At 39.5% G+C, this 18539-nt stretch overlaps 1 protein-coding gene across 3 annotated transcripts in view; it reads left to right on the top strand.

Moving 5' to 3' along the window:
- TRIQK (triple QxxK/R motif containing) overlaps positions 1 to 18539 on the top strand; it is a 62443-nt gene that overhangs the window by 11628 nt on the left and 32276 nt on the right. For 2 of the 3 annotated variants that reach the window (XM_065668582.1, XM_065668584.1), the window contains one exon: positions 6996 to 7076. In XM_065668582.1, coding sequence (XP_065524654.1) covers positions 7016 to 7076 — 61 coding nt within the window. In that variant the 5' untranslated portion in view covers positions 6996 to 7015. Of the gene's footprint in view, positions 1 to 3028; positions 3103 to 6995; positions 7077 to 18539 lie in introns of all 3 variants that reach the window. The other variant, XM_065668583.1, reaches the window with a different exon arrangement.

Here is an 18539-nt window from a genome sequence, read left to right as displayed (position 1 = left end):
GTACTACAGCATCTGTGATTGCTCCCATGGAGGCTGTATCCATCCCTGGTGAAGTGCCTCTGGGCATCAGGGTGGTCTGGCTGCCCATTCTCTTCCTACCATTTTTCACTTTGATTTTTACCATAGTCCCTGTTCCTCCCAAAACCCCAGAGTTTAAACATATTCTGTTATTCTGGAATACTGCATATGGTGTAATTTATCATGTAATTTTCCCTTTAGCACAGATTATGCTTTCCCATGGGAAATACTACTTTTTGAACTGTCTGGCAAGGCAGAATCAAACCACATGTATGCTTTTTTTTCCTTCACGAACTTTAAGCGTATTTTCTTGATACACCAGTGCAGTCATTTTCATAAAAATGAAAAAAAAAAAAAAAAGGTTAATCTTTGAGCGTTTGCAATTTTAAATTTGTTCAGATGAAGATCTGTCTTCATATTAAGCTGAATATGTTTCACAGATGGTATATCTCTGCTCGGCTCTGATGTGAATAAGGGAATTCAGTTCTGAAGACAAATAAGAAACCCAAATAATGAAAAGTAAATGTAAGGTGCATGGAATACCTATAAATAGAATATTCTTCTGCAAAATGTCATACTGTTGTTATAACAAGTGTAACACAAATTGCTCAATAGATATCTTCTGTGTCAGTAATGTTTTTTTAAGTGAGTTTTGGCCTAGTACATTTTGATTCTTCTTCCCATAGAAACTGTGACAAACTGTACTCTACTGGGGATTGAAGGAACTTTTGACATTTTTAATATCCTCTTTTTGCTTAAAAACCCTAAATTGTGTAAGTATGAAATCTTTAACAAAAAAATCTTGGTCAGGTTTTACAGTCCTTGAAATTTTTACTTTTTCCAGGCTATGATGAATACATTTAATGATAATCTTTTCAACTCTTCAGATGTTTAAAAACATTTAACAACTAACAAAAGTAAGTAGTCTTTTTGCTAGAGAAGCAAATGCAAATATTTGGGCTTAAATAATCCTACCCCATTTTAGGTACTTAGAGGAGGTTTAGGAGCATAGCGAGGAAGATTGCTGCAGGCGGTTTGGATTCCTTACCATTGCATCTCTTTCTTCATTCACTGCAAAAGGAGTGGAGGTGGCCTCCTGCATAACTGGAGTGTCTCACTTACCTTCCTGAAATTAGGCGGAACTAATCTGGGTTGTTGATGAAATTTATGTTTCATAATACATGCTGCCTCAGGATTTTGAAACATCCAGGAGAATATGTTGAGTATTCATATAGACTATTACCTGTGTACTACTTCTGTAAGTAAATTTAGATCTTATTTCATGGGTTCTCTAGGCAGTGTAAAACTAACAAACAACAGGACAGCTCCTTTCCCTAGAGTGCAAAGGGTTCTCACTGGAAGTAACAGTGTGTGTTTTGTTCCTAGTGCTTACGTGAAGCTATGAAACAGCCTCGTATATGTCAAAGTTGTAATTCCTAGATAGTTTTAATCTTGGGATATAGTACAGTGTTTGTTGTCCTTGTGCAAAAAGATAAGATTATTTTAGCAATACTTGTTACAGTTAGAGTTATGGATCCTGGTGTTTTTTTTAATTTATTTTCCCAAATTTAACTGAATTTATGTCATCTCTGCTACTTTCAAGGTTAAATTAAGTAAAGAAATGTTACATTCTTTTCATTAAAAGAGAATGAAATAAATCCTCAAGGAAGGCAGAGCAAGAAGCACCATAGGCAGGTACTCTTTCCTTTGACGTAAGCGTGTCATCCTTTGAGAGAGATTTTCCAGAGGAATGGTTAAGACTTACCAGTAGAACATGAACGTTTTTGGTTGGTTCTTTCAATTTTTGTGTTTGTTTTATGTTTATTGTGTTTGGGGTTTTTCTAAGTAGTACTAAGAAAGTTTTTTAAATTCTATCTTTTGGTTAAAGTATGGTTAAAAAAAATCAGCTGCATTGTTCTTGCAGTTTTGGCTGTGGGTTAATTCCACTGCATTTCTTCCAATGCTTTACAGAGAGACTTTCTGTACTTCAGCAATGCACCAAAAAAGCTAATTAAAATAACCAACAGCAGTGATTTCCAAAATACCTACATGCAGACAGCTTCCCACTTTAAATGCAGTGCTAACAGTTCTTTGGAGTAACTTGATGTTCACAGAGGATCTGATGTGCTCATTGGATTTTACCCGAGGAGGATAAAAGGCAATTTTTGCTATCTTATAACTTGTGGTTTAATATCCTTTATTAAACTATGAACTATGGAATTGACTGGTAAAAGACCAATTCTTTCAGTGACATCAGTAAGCTTTGAATCATATTAAAAAATTATTTGGGTTGTGGGTTCAGATTATCAATGTGCACTGTATCCAACAAAAAAAAAAGGATTATAAAAAAAGGGGGGAGGTTAAGTTAGATATCCGTCTGCAATTAAGGATAAGTTACTTCTGCATATATACACCTATTCACTGTGCATTCACCTGCTTTTTCAATTACAGCTGGAGACTTGGTCCAGTACCTTTACATTCTGTAGTGGTTCTTTTCTATCTAATCTATCAGGTGTATTTCAGCTGCAAAACTGACCATTATTTCTTTAACATACCCTCTATATTAGGCAGCTTGTTGTGGAAGAGTACAGACATATTGTCAAATACCACCCCTGAGAAAGTTTGCACACGTGCACATACATGGATCTTTGAGTGTTCACTGGTTCACACTGAAAGCCTTATCACTGTTATTAATCATTTGTATTACACCATAAATTCACAAAGTGCAATCTCTGTGCTACACAGTCCCTGTACTTCTTGGTATTTCTGAAGTCATTCATGGTTATGTTTCTATTTCATTCAAGGAATTGATTTTAATTTTTTTGTTTGTTTTGGTTTTTGTTTGTTTGTTAATACGGGCTTTATATGCATCAATAACAGTGAGTTGGGATTTAAACACTACTGTGGTCAGACCTTGAATGGACAATCAGAACTGCTTTTCTGTCTCACAAAATGCTGTTGATTGTCAGAGGTGATAATAGGCAATTTATTGTGTTTTTTTAATTATCAGTCATTGCTTATGAATAAAAGAGGAGAAGAATCGTGTGTTGAGGGTATAAGCCTTCAAAGCTGAACTACTGGAGGGTAAGAGAAAGAGACTGAAAAAACAGTGAAGGGTGCCACAAAAGCATGGATGTATTTTGACCTTGTGTATGTCTGTAGTGGCAATAAATACAAAATAATTCCTTTGGACCTTGCTTTGTTTTCTTAAAACCAGCTTATGGAAAAGTTTGAAAGTTAAGGAGGGCTCATGATGCCTTCACATTGTTACTCTTGAAGTATTTTTAATAGCCTGTAAAGAAAAGCAGTGACAACTCCTTTACATGATTCTTAACTAGTTATGTAGTCATTAGAATTCCAGGGACCTGAATGCTGCTGGGGTACACACAGCATGATCACTGCCTATCCCTTTGGTTTGGCAAAAAAATACAGCAAAAGCTAGATCTTTCACTTGCTGATTTCGAAGGTGGAGCAGCCAGTTGGGAAAGACTTGAGCGCTAATTTTGCTTACACGAAAGTTAGGATGACCAGTTATTCCAGGATGATCACTGCTATTTTAAATACAGAAAACGTGCTTTTCAAATTGTTTCATGGCTCATAAAGGTTCCAGGATTTTCCTTCATGAAAGTCTGATCAGAAAGTTACATTGGAAAGCACTCCTGCAGCAAGATTCATAAATAATAAATATTATCTCTTATTAATCCATATTTTAGTTTAACTCTGGCTCATGGCAAGTTGCTTCCTTGGGGAATGCAGAATTCTTTACAAGAGAAGGTGATGAGCCCCAGTCCTTGAGGAATTAAATTGTGAAAACAATCTCTGTTTCGTACATGCTAATATAGATCTGTTATTCCCTTTCCACATCTATCACAACACATTCTAAATTGTAGCTGATCTTTTATGCAAATAGCTGTCTTATTAGACATTGCGGCTGTATGTGCTAATGTCTCCATGGGTTTCTTGGGCCTTTGCTATCTAACCGTCAAAGCGGTGGAAATGAATGATGATTACTGCATCCCTTTGAAGAGCAAAGAGGAGTCTGGGTTCTAGATGTGGCAGTTCGTGCCACTGAGCCACACAGACAAAAACGAGCATTTCAGTGGCTACTATTAAGTCAGGAAATACTTTTTTATCTGTGTTTCCTTCTTGAGTCTTATTGGCACTGCTAAAACTGCAGACATCTTTCACTGCTAATGCTTTGTTACAAAATGTTGGTAGGCTATTGAAATTGCAAAAGGCAAGTCAAAACAGTCTCTAAAAGTAGGATAAAAAAGCCAAGAACTAGTTTTGCAGTGTAAAAATACATGTTATCTCCAACTAGCCAGAAGTTCAAATGGTCCTTTTATTTTCCACTCTTGCTATTACAATGTCAATGTTATGTGAGAAATAAAACTCAGTCAAGAGAATAGCTGGGAAGCATATTAGAGGGGCAAAACCACCAGTGGATTACAGTTCACTGTTATGTGTTTTACATAAGATAGGGGTATGCTCTTTGTTAAACAAAAGTAATGTATGGAAACATTAGAACTCTATGATTGAGTTTTCAGTTTGGATTAAAAAATAATGGCAGTCTTTTATACCTTGTTATTATTTCTGAATACCTTTTTAAAAAAGGTGTTGACTTCTGAGCACCTAAGTTCCTTTTAAGCTGCGTCCCACACTTTAAATTAAGGAGCCTGGATTTGTCACTTGACATTAAATGCTTATAATTCTTTCAGAATAGATAAATGCAAAAGAAGAAACTTTGTGGATTGAAAACACATAAATAACTGTTGGGGTCGTTCCTGCAGCTGTACATTAAACTGTGTTTGAAACTATGGAGGAGATAATGGTACATGTTTAAGGCTGAGATGCTGATGGTAGTGCATTTATCAGTGTCTTGGCATGGTTTTTGGCCCATGATTTGGCATCACAGTGCCTTTAAGGGCTGCGCTTCCCAGACAGTGTGCCTTGGCAGAGCCTGGGGAAGCTCGTCTTGCTGTAATGCATCTGGTAATGCCTAACAGAAAAGTATAACTCGCAGATACTTCAAAGCCATATGTGCACAATCTGTAGACAGTCTGTGGTTGCCCGGGACAGTTCAGCTGAAGTTTGCCCTTGGCACAACTTGCCAAGGCCAGTTGGGAAAAGGCAAGTGTTGGCTGTTGTGCATCTTCTGCGCTCAAACAGTAGATCTGACACTGGAAAATGTCAGCCCTCTTGTGAGTGCAGAGGTTGGTGTTTGGAGGCTTGTGTCATAAAGGTGGTCAAATGGTGGGGCTTACCATCATAGTGATGAGTGAAATACTCAGCCCATCCAAAACGGTTGAAAAATAGTGTTTTGAGGAACAACTGTGACTATAAAACCCAGGTTTTTTTTGACTGTGGAAAAAGAGGTGAAATATTTGTAGAATCTTTCCATACCTTTTGAGTGGCAGCCCTGTGAAGAGATGAATAAGAGACCATAAGGTTTTCCAGATGAAATGGACATATTTGGAATTTGCTGGAACACAAGTCATATGACACTTGTTCAGTTACACTGATGGTGTGACAGTAACAAAGTACCAAAAGAGCATCATTAGATGAATGATGGTGCAGTTTCCTGTGCAATCCTTGTGTCACCTGTTCGTGCTGTGCAATGCAAGAAGCCCATTCAAGAGTCAGGATGGTTGTTACTTAAATGCATTGGAATCTAAATTTTCAGTACCTTTGCTGAGAGGTGTAAAAAGGGCACAGCTCCGGCTTTGACCTTTTATTAATCATAGAATCATAGAATGGTTAGGGTTGGAAAGGACCTCAAGATCATCTAGTTCCAACCCCGCTGCCATGGACAGGGACACCTCACACTAAACCATCCCACACAAGGCTTCATCCAACCTGGCCTTGAACACCGCCAGGGATGGAGCACTCACAACCTCCCTGGGCAACCCATTCCAGTGTCTCACCACCCTAACTGGAAAGAATTTCCTCCTTATATCCAATTTAAACTTCCCCTGTTTTAAGTTTTAACCCCTTACCCCTTGTCCTGTCACTGCAGTCCCTAATGAAGAGTCCATCCCTATAGGCCCCCTTCAGGTACTGGAAGGCTGCTATGAGGTCCCCACGCAGCCTTCTCTTCTCCAGGCTGAACAGCCCCAACTTCCTCAGCCTGTCTTCATACAGGAGGTGCTCCAGTCCCCTGATCATCCTCGTGGCCCTCCTCTGGACTTGTTCCAGCAGTTCCATGTCCTTTTTATGTTGAGGACACCAGAACTGCACACAATACTCCAGGTGAGGTCTCACAAGAGCAGAGTAGAGGGGCAGGATCACCTCCTTCGACCTGCTGGTCACACTCCTTTTGATGCAAATTATTCTCCACTTTCTTTTCATTCACAAATCTCTAGAGCTCGTGGCAGGAAGGTAGAGTGTGGGGTTGTTGTGTTTTAGGTATCTGTTCCTCTCCTTAGCCCAAGGTGGCTGGAGGGCAGTGTCTGCAAGAGGGTTTCCTGAGCAATTACACTAGTGCATGCACGCATGCCTAGTCCAGCGTCAGACTCCTGGGCATACTGTAAATGTGTTTGCCAACAGCGGTAGCAGCTCAAAATACAACATTCACTCCCTGGTTTACAAAAAAAAAAAAAAAAAAACCAAAAAAGAAAAACAAAAACAAAAACAAGCAAAAGAATGAAATTCAGTGGTACCAAATGCTGAATTACTGTGCAATCAGTTTAAAGCCTTTTCTCTTTTTTATTCAAACTAACAGGCATTTGGTAATGTTAATAACCCATGCAATGGGGAAAAAGGTGTGTTAGAATTTATTAAGAGTCTTCAGAGTATTGATGATTTAACTCTGATGTCTCATCGTACTCTGGGAAGGCTTATGACTGTGTATAATCATAGCATAACATGAATGTTGCGTGTTAGTTTTTTCCAATGTTGTATGTCATTGATTTCCTTAATAACTTATTTAGGAATGATGTTTACTTTTTTTCTTTTCTTTTTTCCCGTGCTGTTGACAGTGATTTTTGGATTGAAAACCATGGGTAGAAAAGATGCTTCTACAGCAAGAACTCCTGTTGACCAGTACAGGAAACAAATAGGTAAGAAAAGCTTGTGTGCTTTAAAAAAAAATATTGTTGTGGGGTGGGTTTTTTTTTGTTTGTTTTTTGGTGGTTTGTTTTGTTTTGTTGTTGATATTTTTGTTTGTTTTGGTTTTGTTTTTGCAGCCAGACCTGTTAATGTAACAAAAAGTATTATTCCTCTTCAAAAACTTTGTTTTGCTTGTGAGTGGTGCAAAATAATGCACACTCCGGAGAAACATTTGTTACATGCTGTTGACTAATTCATTTAGCAAAACCTTTTATGAAGATAGTGTTTCAGGAAGCTTGATAACATCCATGTTCTGTGTTTAGAAATAGTAGTGAAATACTGCAGTGCAGTGGTTCCATGATATTTTTGAACTGCTGGAACATTCCTGATTCTTCCGTTTGTCTCCAGTTAGATATGGGCATTTCTAACAAAATAGTGTTCCTGTTTCATAACAGTTTTTGATATGCTAAATGATACAGACCTTTACATTCTATAACTGCATTTATTCTCACACTAATGAAATACTTTTAACATGTTAATCATTTATTTTCCTAGGTCTCTTTCTGTTCTCACCTGTTGTATACGTAGGTAACTTGTATACAAAATATGCACATGCACACGCATGAATGCACTCCTGTACTCATACACGTACCTTCATAGCAGACTCAAATCTCTGTTTCTTTTTTAAATGCAAAGGCAGGTGACTTATTGTTGGAATCCATATATGAGGATTTTGTCTCTCTAGGTGTTAAATAATATTATAAACAGACACAGTATTTTAAAAGAATGCATATAAAATGAAGTACCTTAATCCATACTTAGTTATCTAAGTAAATTACTTTGTTTTAAAGTTGCTAAGCATCCACATCTGTGTTTAAATACACAGAAAAATAGCAAGTGTCTGTGAAAAAAAGGCTGTTTATAGTGTATATTCTTACGGTGAAAGAGCTACAGGTATGCAAACAGTTATTTTTGTCGTCATATTTTTTTAGTGCTGCCTTATTTTAATATAACTTTTAATGGTCTTTTCTGCATCTGAAGTTGAGAGTAAGGGAGTATTGTGTATTTTATTTATTATAGATTGCTGTGGAATGCTCTATATTTTCAAATCTTGGGCAGTTTTTTCTGGCTTTCTTGGTTCTTTCTCTGAGATAGTTAGAAATGTGGCTGAAAATTTCCGATTACCTTTGCAGATGGGAAGCAGATATACTGGAAAAAATGTTTAAATGGGCACTCTGCTTTTGTGCGATTTAGGTTTCATGTAGCAAACCTTGCAAGGAAACTATTACCTAGCAAAAGATGACACCACAAATATTTCACCCCAGTGGGTTTGGTGAAAAATTGGAGCCCTGCAGCCAATAGTCACATGTAACTGGGTATTTGAATAGAGGATGATTGCATTAACTTTCTGGCATTTTCTCTGTGTATTTTTATGGTGGTCACTTCTTTTTAAGCCACCTCCTTTAGGGATGCTTTTCTTCCTCTTGTGCATGACTTCAGGTGGCCATGGTTGAAATTGTTTTCATAGTTGTCCGCAGGGTGAGAGAGACTGGTGATTTCCAGCGGGATCCCTGGAAGGCAGTATGGCCTGCTGGAAGACCAGGGGGATGTAAAGCTTCATCTGAGTATGAGACTTACAAGATTTCCTCTCACTGTTTCACAGCTTGGGCTACTTCTTGCATGTCACTACTGCATGTCACTGTGGTTGCACATTTCACAGTTGTGAGATGCTAGGACTGATTATCTGTGCCTTGGTCAGGGGAGAGAACACTGTGCTGTGTAGCAAGGGGGCAAGAGTATTTGTATAGGGGCCCAGTACTCAGAGGGATCCTGTTATATTGCTGACTTTCCAGTTTTGAGCTAGCATGTTGTCTGAACGATTTGGCACCTTCCCTGTTATACGATGCAGCACCGTGATCCGTTGGGTACTGCAAAATACAGTGTCTGAGGGGTCTTATAATAAGCTCATTTTCCTCAGATGCGACACATTGCTCTTAACTTGGCAAAAGCAAGTGTTAAAAATCATCGTAGGGAAGAATCTCACACTGGCAGGCAAATAAACTACATAACCTTGGAGGTGTTTCTATGATTGTACTATTCCTTAGAGGACAGAGAGCAAGAATGAAAATAGACCATTCACTGCCTTTTGCACTGGTGATGGTTGTTTCAACTCCCATTCTGGTCATTCACTATAGCCATAGAGTTTGCCAATGGAAATTATTTTTCTGAACTTAATGAATTAGAGGGGGTTGAAAATTCATGGATACAATTTTCTACTTTAATGTAGATGTATTTTGAGTTTTATGTACAAGCATTTTGGGTTAGCTTTAGCTGAGCCTGGTGGAGCCATCTCTCTAGTGTCATTATGCCTTTAGGTGTATTAATAGGACAGTAGGTGTATTATTGACAATTGTTGGCCGATAAAGAGTTTTTCTTGCCATAATGACCATGGAATCCTTTTTTTTTTTTTCCCATTACTTCTTGATTTTTTTCTTCTTACATAGTGTTGCATAAGTGATGATAATTCATCTGTTTATCACAGAGTCATGGTTGAAGTTAGCAGGGACTTCTGGAGGTCATCTGGTCCAACCTTCCAGCTCAAGCAGGGTCACCTAGAGCCAGTTACCCAGAAGAGTGTCCAGATGGCTTTTGTATATCTCCAAGGAGGGGAACTCCACAACGCCTCTGGACAACCTTGTTCCTGTGTTTGATCACCCTCAAAGTGAAAAGACTTTTTCTTACGTGTTTCAGTGTGTGCCTATTGCTTCTGGTCCTGTCACTGAGCACCACTGGGAAGAGCCTGTCTCCATCCTCTTTGCACCCTCCCTTCAGGGGTTGATTGAGTTCCCCTTCATTGCTGAGGTCCCCCCACACTGATGAGGTGGGTCCCCCTTGAACCTGATCTTCTGCTGGGTAAACAGTCCCAGGTCTCCCAGCCTTTCCTCGTAGGAGAGGTGCTCCAGATCCTTAATTTTAACTCCTGTTGATACGATTTCAGAGTCTTAATCTGATTTCATTTACGTACTTACTAGAAATTTTACAGAAAGAATTTAAATTTTTTCCTAAAGTCCATTCATCAAATAAACCCTAGATTGGACAGCTTAGGTACTCTTTCAGGGATGCTTTAGTGTGAGGCTGTTCAGTAGAAGACTGCTCCAAACACAGAATGCCGTCATGGTCCAGGCCCATCTATTTTGGAAGTGGTTGTTTGATCACCCTTCCTCAGATAGGTTATATCTAGAAACAGTAAGCAAAGGGAGATTGAATGGGACCTGTCTTTAAAAGAATTAATTTATCACATGCATTAAAAGTTCTAAATACATGTGTGGAGTGATTGCCATCCTTCCTTTCGAGGCATGTGGTATGTATGGATTCTTGAAAATATGATGGATGCTGGCTGAACAGCTATCTCTTGTTGACTAATGGTATGGTGTTATTTCTTAGCTCATGATTTAATGTTTTCTAGCCTGCTGGATAGAAGGTAACCAGATTGAAACATTTTTAATACCTTTTTTGTTTGATGGAAAATGGCAGTTTTCAAGGAGCAACATGTCACAAAGTCATGTCAACTTCAACACAATTTTCAGTTACATGTTTAGCGGAGTAATTTAAAATAAAAGCAGATTTTTAATTTCAGTTTGTTCCAAGCTTTCTGTTTTGTTCTGAGTTTCCATACGGCATGCCGCATGTTTGCCCTGTGCCATGGTTCAAGCTCATGTTGATCACTTCAGTTCAGCCGTTTGCCTTTTTCTCTCCTTGATTGAGCACGGGATCGCTCATGTCTTGTTTGCCACTGTGCCATTAGCAGTTGCTGTTTGCTTCAGTAGCATTTTCAGAGGATTCCCCTGGCATAGAGACTGATATTGCTGTTCTCTGTCAGCTGGCTTTCAGCCATCTCTCCTGCCACCAGCCAAAATTTGTCTGTAGTGCCTCTTGTTCAGCAAGTGCTCCGGTATCCAACAGAACACTGCCTTTTCCGCTGGGAGCAGAGGCAGCCTTTTCATTACCAGACCAAACTGGCACTAGCTTCGTGAAGACTGTCCCCAAGTGGGACAGGGAACAACAGCAGCAGCAACCTTCTCAAGCTCCTTAGACTGTACCTGGAGGAGGGAGGATGGTGCTGAGGGAATCTTTCCCCATTCAGTTCCCCATGAGCAGCTGAGGTTTTGGAAGATGAATGAGGAAAAATAATTTTAACACTCATTATTCATCTCTCTCTCACATACCCAAACATATACCTGTAGTGCAGCAACAAACGGGGCAGCTCTTCTACATAGTGTTTCCTTCTCACTGCTGCTGTTTGTGCTGCTGTTCCTAATTTGCCATGATCGGAGGAAAGGTGTGAGGCAGTATGCATCTTTCTGCATTTATGCAGCTTTGCTCCACAAATGCTGTGAAAATAGCAACAGGTTTTACACCATATTTGCTTTGTTTACTGTTATGTGTGCTTTAAGTTCCCAGAACAATTCCACATGTATATTTTCCATCCTTCTTCATCTGGTGTGTCGCTTGCTCGGCATGGAAGCTGCAGGATTTGTGGGTAGTGTTCATGACTCGTGTGATTGTGGGATCCTAAGCAGGCATACTGAGAGGATTATAGCATAACTAAAACCTGGTCTACAAATCAGGAATAGACATACTTTTGGCTCCTATTACTATTGTGTTGCTGTAGCATAATTTTTCATGAGGAGAGGTTGTTTGCCAATCATTCATTCTCCAATTTGTAGACTCAAGGTCTGCTTATTGTTTCCTCTGTATCTTCTGACTTGCTGGCTGGATCCTTTAGGGGCTGGAGCTTATGTAGGCGCAGCCCAGAGGATCTCTAGCTCCTCACATCCACTGAGAAGGAATAAAAGTTACGAGTGAAAACAAATTCTCCTTTTATTTTGGAAACCACAAGTTGCTAGGCTGAGCACGATCGCAAGGTGATGGAGGTGGTGTTCATTGGCACAGCACATGCAGAGCGATGGGGTGGTGAAGGGCACTGGGCGGGAGTCCTGAGACCCGAGTTGCAGCAGCACAGGAGGGAAAAGAAAACTGCACACCTGAACTAGCAGGTAAAACTCTGGGTGAAGTCAACCCTTTTTTGAAACTCCTTGGTGTGGGGAGCTGGTGACTTGTCCAGAAGAAAGGCACCTCATCCTAGGACCAAGGGTTATGGTCCCGCTGTAGCCCCAGTGAGATGAAGAAGAGCTTGTGTCTCGGCATGATCATGGTGGGTGGAGCTGGCCTCTGTTGTCTCCCAGCCTCCTGCAGAGTAGCTGAGCTGTCAGCTGGGTGATTGTGAAGGAAAGTGGCCCCAGTCTCCCAAACCAGGACTGGTCTGTGGTAGTATGGTTGCAGTGACAATATGAAGGAATAGACAGACCTTGATGAGATGGATGGTTGGGGACTAGCAAGAGTGTCTCTGGACTTCCCATCTCCAGCTCCCAGCTCAGTTGTGAGCATGAACCTGTTGCCTCCCTGTCTCCAGAGGGAGGCCCTTCTTGTGGCAGATTTCCACCTCTGCTTGCCCAGCTGTTAGAAGTGTCTTTACCCTCCACCACCTCACTTTTTTATGTTTTCCATGGTTCACCTCTTCTATTTTTTACAGTTAATTTCCCCCCACCTCTTTTACCCTCAATAGTGCCATTGCTCAAATCAGACTGCTAAGACTTGTCAGCTCAAAAAAGGGAAAAGTATTACATTTTGACACTTTCTTATGAAATATATTTCACACTTTGAAGTGAAATGTGATTCTTTTGTTTTGGATCAGGAAATGTTTGTAATCAGTTTGAAAATTTTAGATTTAATTTCTGAAACAACAGCAACAGCAAAAAATGTTTGGATGGAATTTGTGTTGAAAATTTCAAAATCACACCATTTGTAACAAAACAGGAATTCCTGTATCTTTTGTCTGTTAAGAGAAGGCACGGAACCAGAATTCAGGGTTTGCATCATTGAGATTGCTCTCCACTGTCGCAAGCAAAGATGTAGCAGGATTGATGTCAGTGGAATTAAAACTCTCCAACCTATTTTTTTAATTAGTCATCTCTTTTTTCCCCATATTTGATGTCAGTCACCTATTTACTGGGGGAAAGCTAGGGAGGGGAAAAGTACAGAAACAACTACTTGCTATTCTAAGTGGAGACAAAAATGGGAGAGACCTGTTTATTCAGAGTGTAAAAACAAGTAGGTAGTTCCAGTGCATATGGAACATTACATTTACTTTCTTGAATTTTTCTAATAAAGACTTACTGTTAAGCACATAATAAAGAGAAGCAGAAATAAACCCCAAACCTCGCTCCTTTTGCTATTACGTGTTGGCAAGTTTTGGAATCTTTTCCTCTGCTGAGTTTTGTACTTCACACTGATATGCCATGGATACCACATGCAGTCCCTTTTCTTTTGTTTGGGAGGAAGTTTTAAGAAGAATGACTTTCATTGTCACAAAAAATGAGCTAGATCTTTTGGTCAGTGATTGCTGTTTTGAATTCAGTTTTGTGCCAGTGGCATCACTTCTTGGAAACTAGAGCAGGAGCAGCTGAGGAAAACACTGCTGTGAAGTGAAGCCTAGTCTGGCTGTACTAATTTAATCCACATTTGTGACGATTGGGATGTTTTTAAATATGTTCTGTGAAGGCTGATGATGGATTTTAAGCACATACAGTATGTGATCACTTTATTTTTTAAAGTCCAAAGCACTAAAACTCTTTTATTGCCTTGGCTTGGAGCATAAAAGGTGATGGTAAATCTGGATATGTAGTTGTGTTTGTGTGGATATTATTTAGTTTTCGTTTGCAGGGCAGACACAGCCCCAGCCTGAGCAGGGGGTGGAAGTGGTGACTGCAGAGCCAGGGGACTGTGGGAACGTGTACACACTCCATGCAGAGATGCTAAGGAGAAGGGTGTATCTAAACCCTTGTCTCCCATCCTCTCTTCACAGCAAACGCCTAGAGTTTCTTTGAACTTGTTTGATTATACTACTCTTACTGTACATTTATACTACACTTGTTTAGTACTTCTATACAGATGGAGGCTCACAGTCTGCTCTTTAATCTCATCGACAACATCACCATTTCACTTAGTGGAGTTGCTGTGAACTTTTTTATGGGTGTAAATGAGAGTGAAATTTGACATACTGTTTCCAGTTGCTGAACTGCATTTCAGCATGGTGTTACTTCAAGCACTTGCAATTTCTGTAAGATATCTGGTGTCTAAAGGGCTTTTGCAGATACATATTTGTGCTTGTACTTACTCTCAGCTTCTGATCCATTCTTCAGTGGATTAATTTCTGCAGTCAAAAAAACCTAAAACAACCTCTTTGCATTCTCTCCAAAATTCATAAAAGTTTTGCTATAGACACATATGTGTGTGTATATTGAATTCAGAGGCAGAGCAGTTTAACTTTTTTAGCAATTCTTTCACCAGGCTTTGAAAATCTTTGCTTGTATGTGTGAAGAGTGGACTTCAAAGTACTTGTATTTCAGTGTGAATCTGTAAATCTAACTTCAGACACCCATTTTTAAAAATCACAGGCATAATTTTTCTATGTGTACAGTGTTCATATATATGCACTCTCTGTATATGGTGCATGTGCTTACATTTGTAGGTAATATTATGTCAATATAAATGCAAGAAGTGTTGGGCAGTGAAATACAAATCGAATTTCCTGTTATTTCATCATAAGGCAGCAGTGCAGAAGGCATAAGAATGAAGTGACCGTGCACATGCATCTATCAAGATCTGCTTGATGGATGTTTAATGTGGACGGCATTTCTTCAGTTACTGTACTGTGAGATACAGCACTATTTTCTTTTTTATGAAGTGTAAGAAGAAAGACATAGAGTCCCCGTGGCTCAATTCAAAAGGTGTATCTGAAGACACTTCTGTGTTTCATGCTTCAGGACATGACCACTTCCATTAGGTAGTTCAGCAGGTATTGCACCTATTTATGGCCTTAATGTGTTAGATGTCTGTGTTCAGGGTAAGCATAACCACAGAACAGTCATCTGGATTTTGTAATGAATTTGTTCACATTGGTGATTGCTATCACGTAGTCTGTTAATTGCATGTTGTCAGGGATCTCTGTAACTGGTTTGTATTAAAAATATTTTTTTCAGTGGAAGCTTTTGCTTCTACTATGCCTTATTTTGGAAGAAAGTTAGGAACTGGCTACATTGTGGTTTTCAAGGTCTTGAACTGTTTATGGGATTGTCTGCTAGGCTCTGCATATTACTTGCAGGCTTAAAGTGTGGATGGGAAATGAAGTAACAGGGCGACAGATCTTAGCTCAAACTGCTAGAATGAAAATATAAAAAGGCAGTTGCTTAATTTGAATTACAGTTACAGAAATTACAAGCATTGTGCAGCTAGTTTTTGCTTTTACTCAATGGTAAAGGCTGATTAAAAATAAGCACTATTGAAAGTATTCACACATTCAGAGGTATTTTGAGATTTTTCATTTGTGTAGCAGTTAGATCAGTACAGCAAAACACCATCATGTGCACAAAGAGCTTCACAATAAAAAGTGGAATGTGGGAAATCAAATACTCTCCCCTGATTGAGTGCTCTGGTTGTAGTTAATAAATTTACAGTTAGTCTAAGGCAAGTAACTAATCTGTTTTTTAATCTCTGAAATACATTACTTGAAATCTTGTCCTTGTCATCATCCCAGCTTCAAAATACCCTATTTGCCATGGGACCAACCAGGTCGTGGCCTGCTAAGGTATAGGTGTTGTTCTAAAAGAACCAATATATTAAATAATAATATTTTGAAGAGTTTGGACTGTCTGTTAAATAGGGAATATGGGAAAAGCCTGCCTTTTCCTTAGATTATTTTCTGTGACTTAGAATTATCACTGTATCTGCATTGGTGCTGTAAGATTTGTAGCAATACTGATATCCTCGATTGTGATACTTGATTTTTCATTAACATTTTAGAATGACTGGGTTTTTTTTTTGTTAGAATTAATTTTCCTCTGGTATTTTCACCAAATACCTGTGGGCTTTCTTGTTCATAAGAACTGGGGTTTGGATGATCTAAGGTGTAATAGGTAAGAGGATGTGACACAGCTCATCACTAAATCACTTGCTCAGGTTCAGCCTAGGTGATAGTCATGGGAAGATGGTAACTGCCTACCAGATGTTGGGTGGCATTTATGATGCGATGTTTTTGCATTCAGTTCCTAGTGGAGAAGTGTTGAAAAACATCATTATTTGTTGGCAGTCAAAACACAGGAGCTGGATAATGAACTAGCATATGGAGTGTAACAGTGTCTTAGCATTAGACATGGTCCCTTCAGCTCAAGGTTACAGCGTACTGATGAGAGCGTGTCCCACATTCCCTGAGGCTGTTGTGAGTAAGTCTGAACTTGGAGAGTGCATTAAACCCCTCTGCTTTGGACCCCTTGGGCACAGTGCTTGCGTTGACCTGCCTTTTTGCAGTGCTGATTAACTTGGCCACAGTTTTGTGCATTATGACAATGCATCTCCCAGTTTGAAGTTGGCTTGCACCTAACCAGTTCATTTCACTGGCAAAATGTGTGCAACTGTTTGTGTAGACCTGGCCTGAAGGAACTTCAGTCACTGTCACTGAAGAGCTGGAAGAAGTTTAAAGTAGGATGGAAGTTGGGCCACCTAGGAATTTTGCAGGTATTGAGTGGGGATGTGTAAGAATCATCTCTGTAGGCTTCTGTTCTAATGAGTGAAAGGTCTGAATTTGGGCTCGTGATTCATGTAGCTTGTAGGTTAAACGAGCCTGGTACTGCTTTCTGGCACAGAGGCCAACTGGCATCAAATGACACTGACCATACTGTTGAACTCTTTTATCCCTAAAACAGAGTGGCTGCTTGCAAACCTCATATTGAAAATTTCTCTAGGCTCACATTAACTTTTGGGCCATGTGTAAGAATTGCTTGAGAGAGGGATACTCTGGGTACAAACTGTGCCAGGGACTGTTGTAACAGCTGAGTGTGCATACTATTGAATTCCAGTTCCATTTGGCATTGTATAATATATTGGTACACCTGCAAGCAGATCGCCAGAGGGTACAGTTTGACATTACAAAGCAACCTTTAGCAACACCTACCTCTCAGCTTGTTCCTGTTACTATGTCACAGTGTGTGCCATGTCTCAGGTGGCACAGCTGTTTGAATGCCATTTTGATCCAGCTTGAATCAAAAATTGTGCTGGGCAGTTTTTCAGTTGAATGAATTCCCTGGTCTACTTCATCATCTGGCTGCATGCACAAACTGAGCTGATATGCATCAAAGAGCAGGACAGCACACAGCAGACCTGACGTATGTGGCAAAACTCAAGCCAACAAATGCCATAAGCCAATATTGCTGTTGAACATACTGCCAAGCCAAGCCACACCTCAAGTGGGTCTAGGGAAAATCTTTATTCCATATAACATGCAGAGTGACCAGATTAGGAAGTGTGAAGGATTGGCTTCCTTTGTAGACTTCCCCCAACTTAGAATCACTTCTGATTTCCGTCCATTGGCCTCTGTTGGTCAGATGAGTCCTGCTGTCAGAATTACGTTACGAATAACTATGATAGTTTAAATCCATGTATTTTTAGAGGTATTTTACACTGTCTGCAGTGAACAATGATGCTGCCTTCCCTACATGTGGAAGGTATAACAAGACATGAATGCAGTTATTATTTTGGCACAACCTCTTCCGTAATGTTTAGGTATAGTATGGTGTATTTTGCCTACGAAACATTAGAAAGAAATTGAGTGAAGCAACTTGTGGGATTCTCTCTGAAGAAATACTTTTCCAAAAAAGACAGGCTGAAGTCCACTGTGTCTTTTCTGGAATAGATGGGGACTGTGCAAACTCGAATGAACTGCACAGGGAGAAACATTGAATAAATTGCAAGTCAAATAGAACTGAAGGTACAATTCTTAACATACTTCATAGTGTGAAGTGTCTCAGAAAATCAACCTGTTAAGTACAATACCAGATGGAAATGATTGGTAGAGTTACAAGAAAATCAGATTCACGCCTGCAACACAGGAGGCTCTGTGTATCTTGATAGGCAGCTTGGAAAACCACAGACCCCATAGCATATATTCCATGGAAGAATTTCTGTCCAAATGGTTTAATGGAAAAAGCAAATATGACCTGTTGTGTTTGTATAGAGAAAACTATCAAATTCTAATGCGTAATTGTCATGAAAAGGACAAAGAAGGAAGTGCTTTCATGTGCTCTTTGAAGAGGGACAATAAAATATTTTATCTGTGGCAAAACCAGAAAAATGTAGTGCACAGAGGATTGTCTTCCCCATCTTACTTCTGTCACTGATGCAAAAAGAGAAATTAAAAAGCCTAGTTCAGTGTTAACTTTTTTTGCTTTATCCAGCTACCTTTCAGGTAATTTTTATTCTGGAAAAAAACACTTCCTACCTCCAAGACACCATGAGTAGGAAGGTTGGATTTTATGGTGGTGGAGACTGGGGACAGGTATCACACTACTGAATTTAGCAGA

The sequence above is a fragment of the Lathamus discolor genome, chromosome 2 (genome assembly GCF_037157495.1).
Source record: "Lathamus discolor isolate bLatDis1 chromosome 2, bLatDis1.hap1, whole genome shotgun sequence".
Classification (NCBI taxonomy): domain Eukaryota; kingdom Metazoa; phylum Chordata; class Aves; order Psittaciformes; family Psittacidae; genus Lathamus; species Lathamus discolor.
Note: the sequence above shows the minus strand (reverse complement) of the source record. Positions and strands in the feature narration are given on the sequence as shown.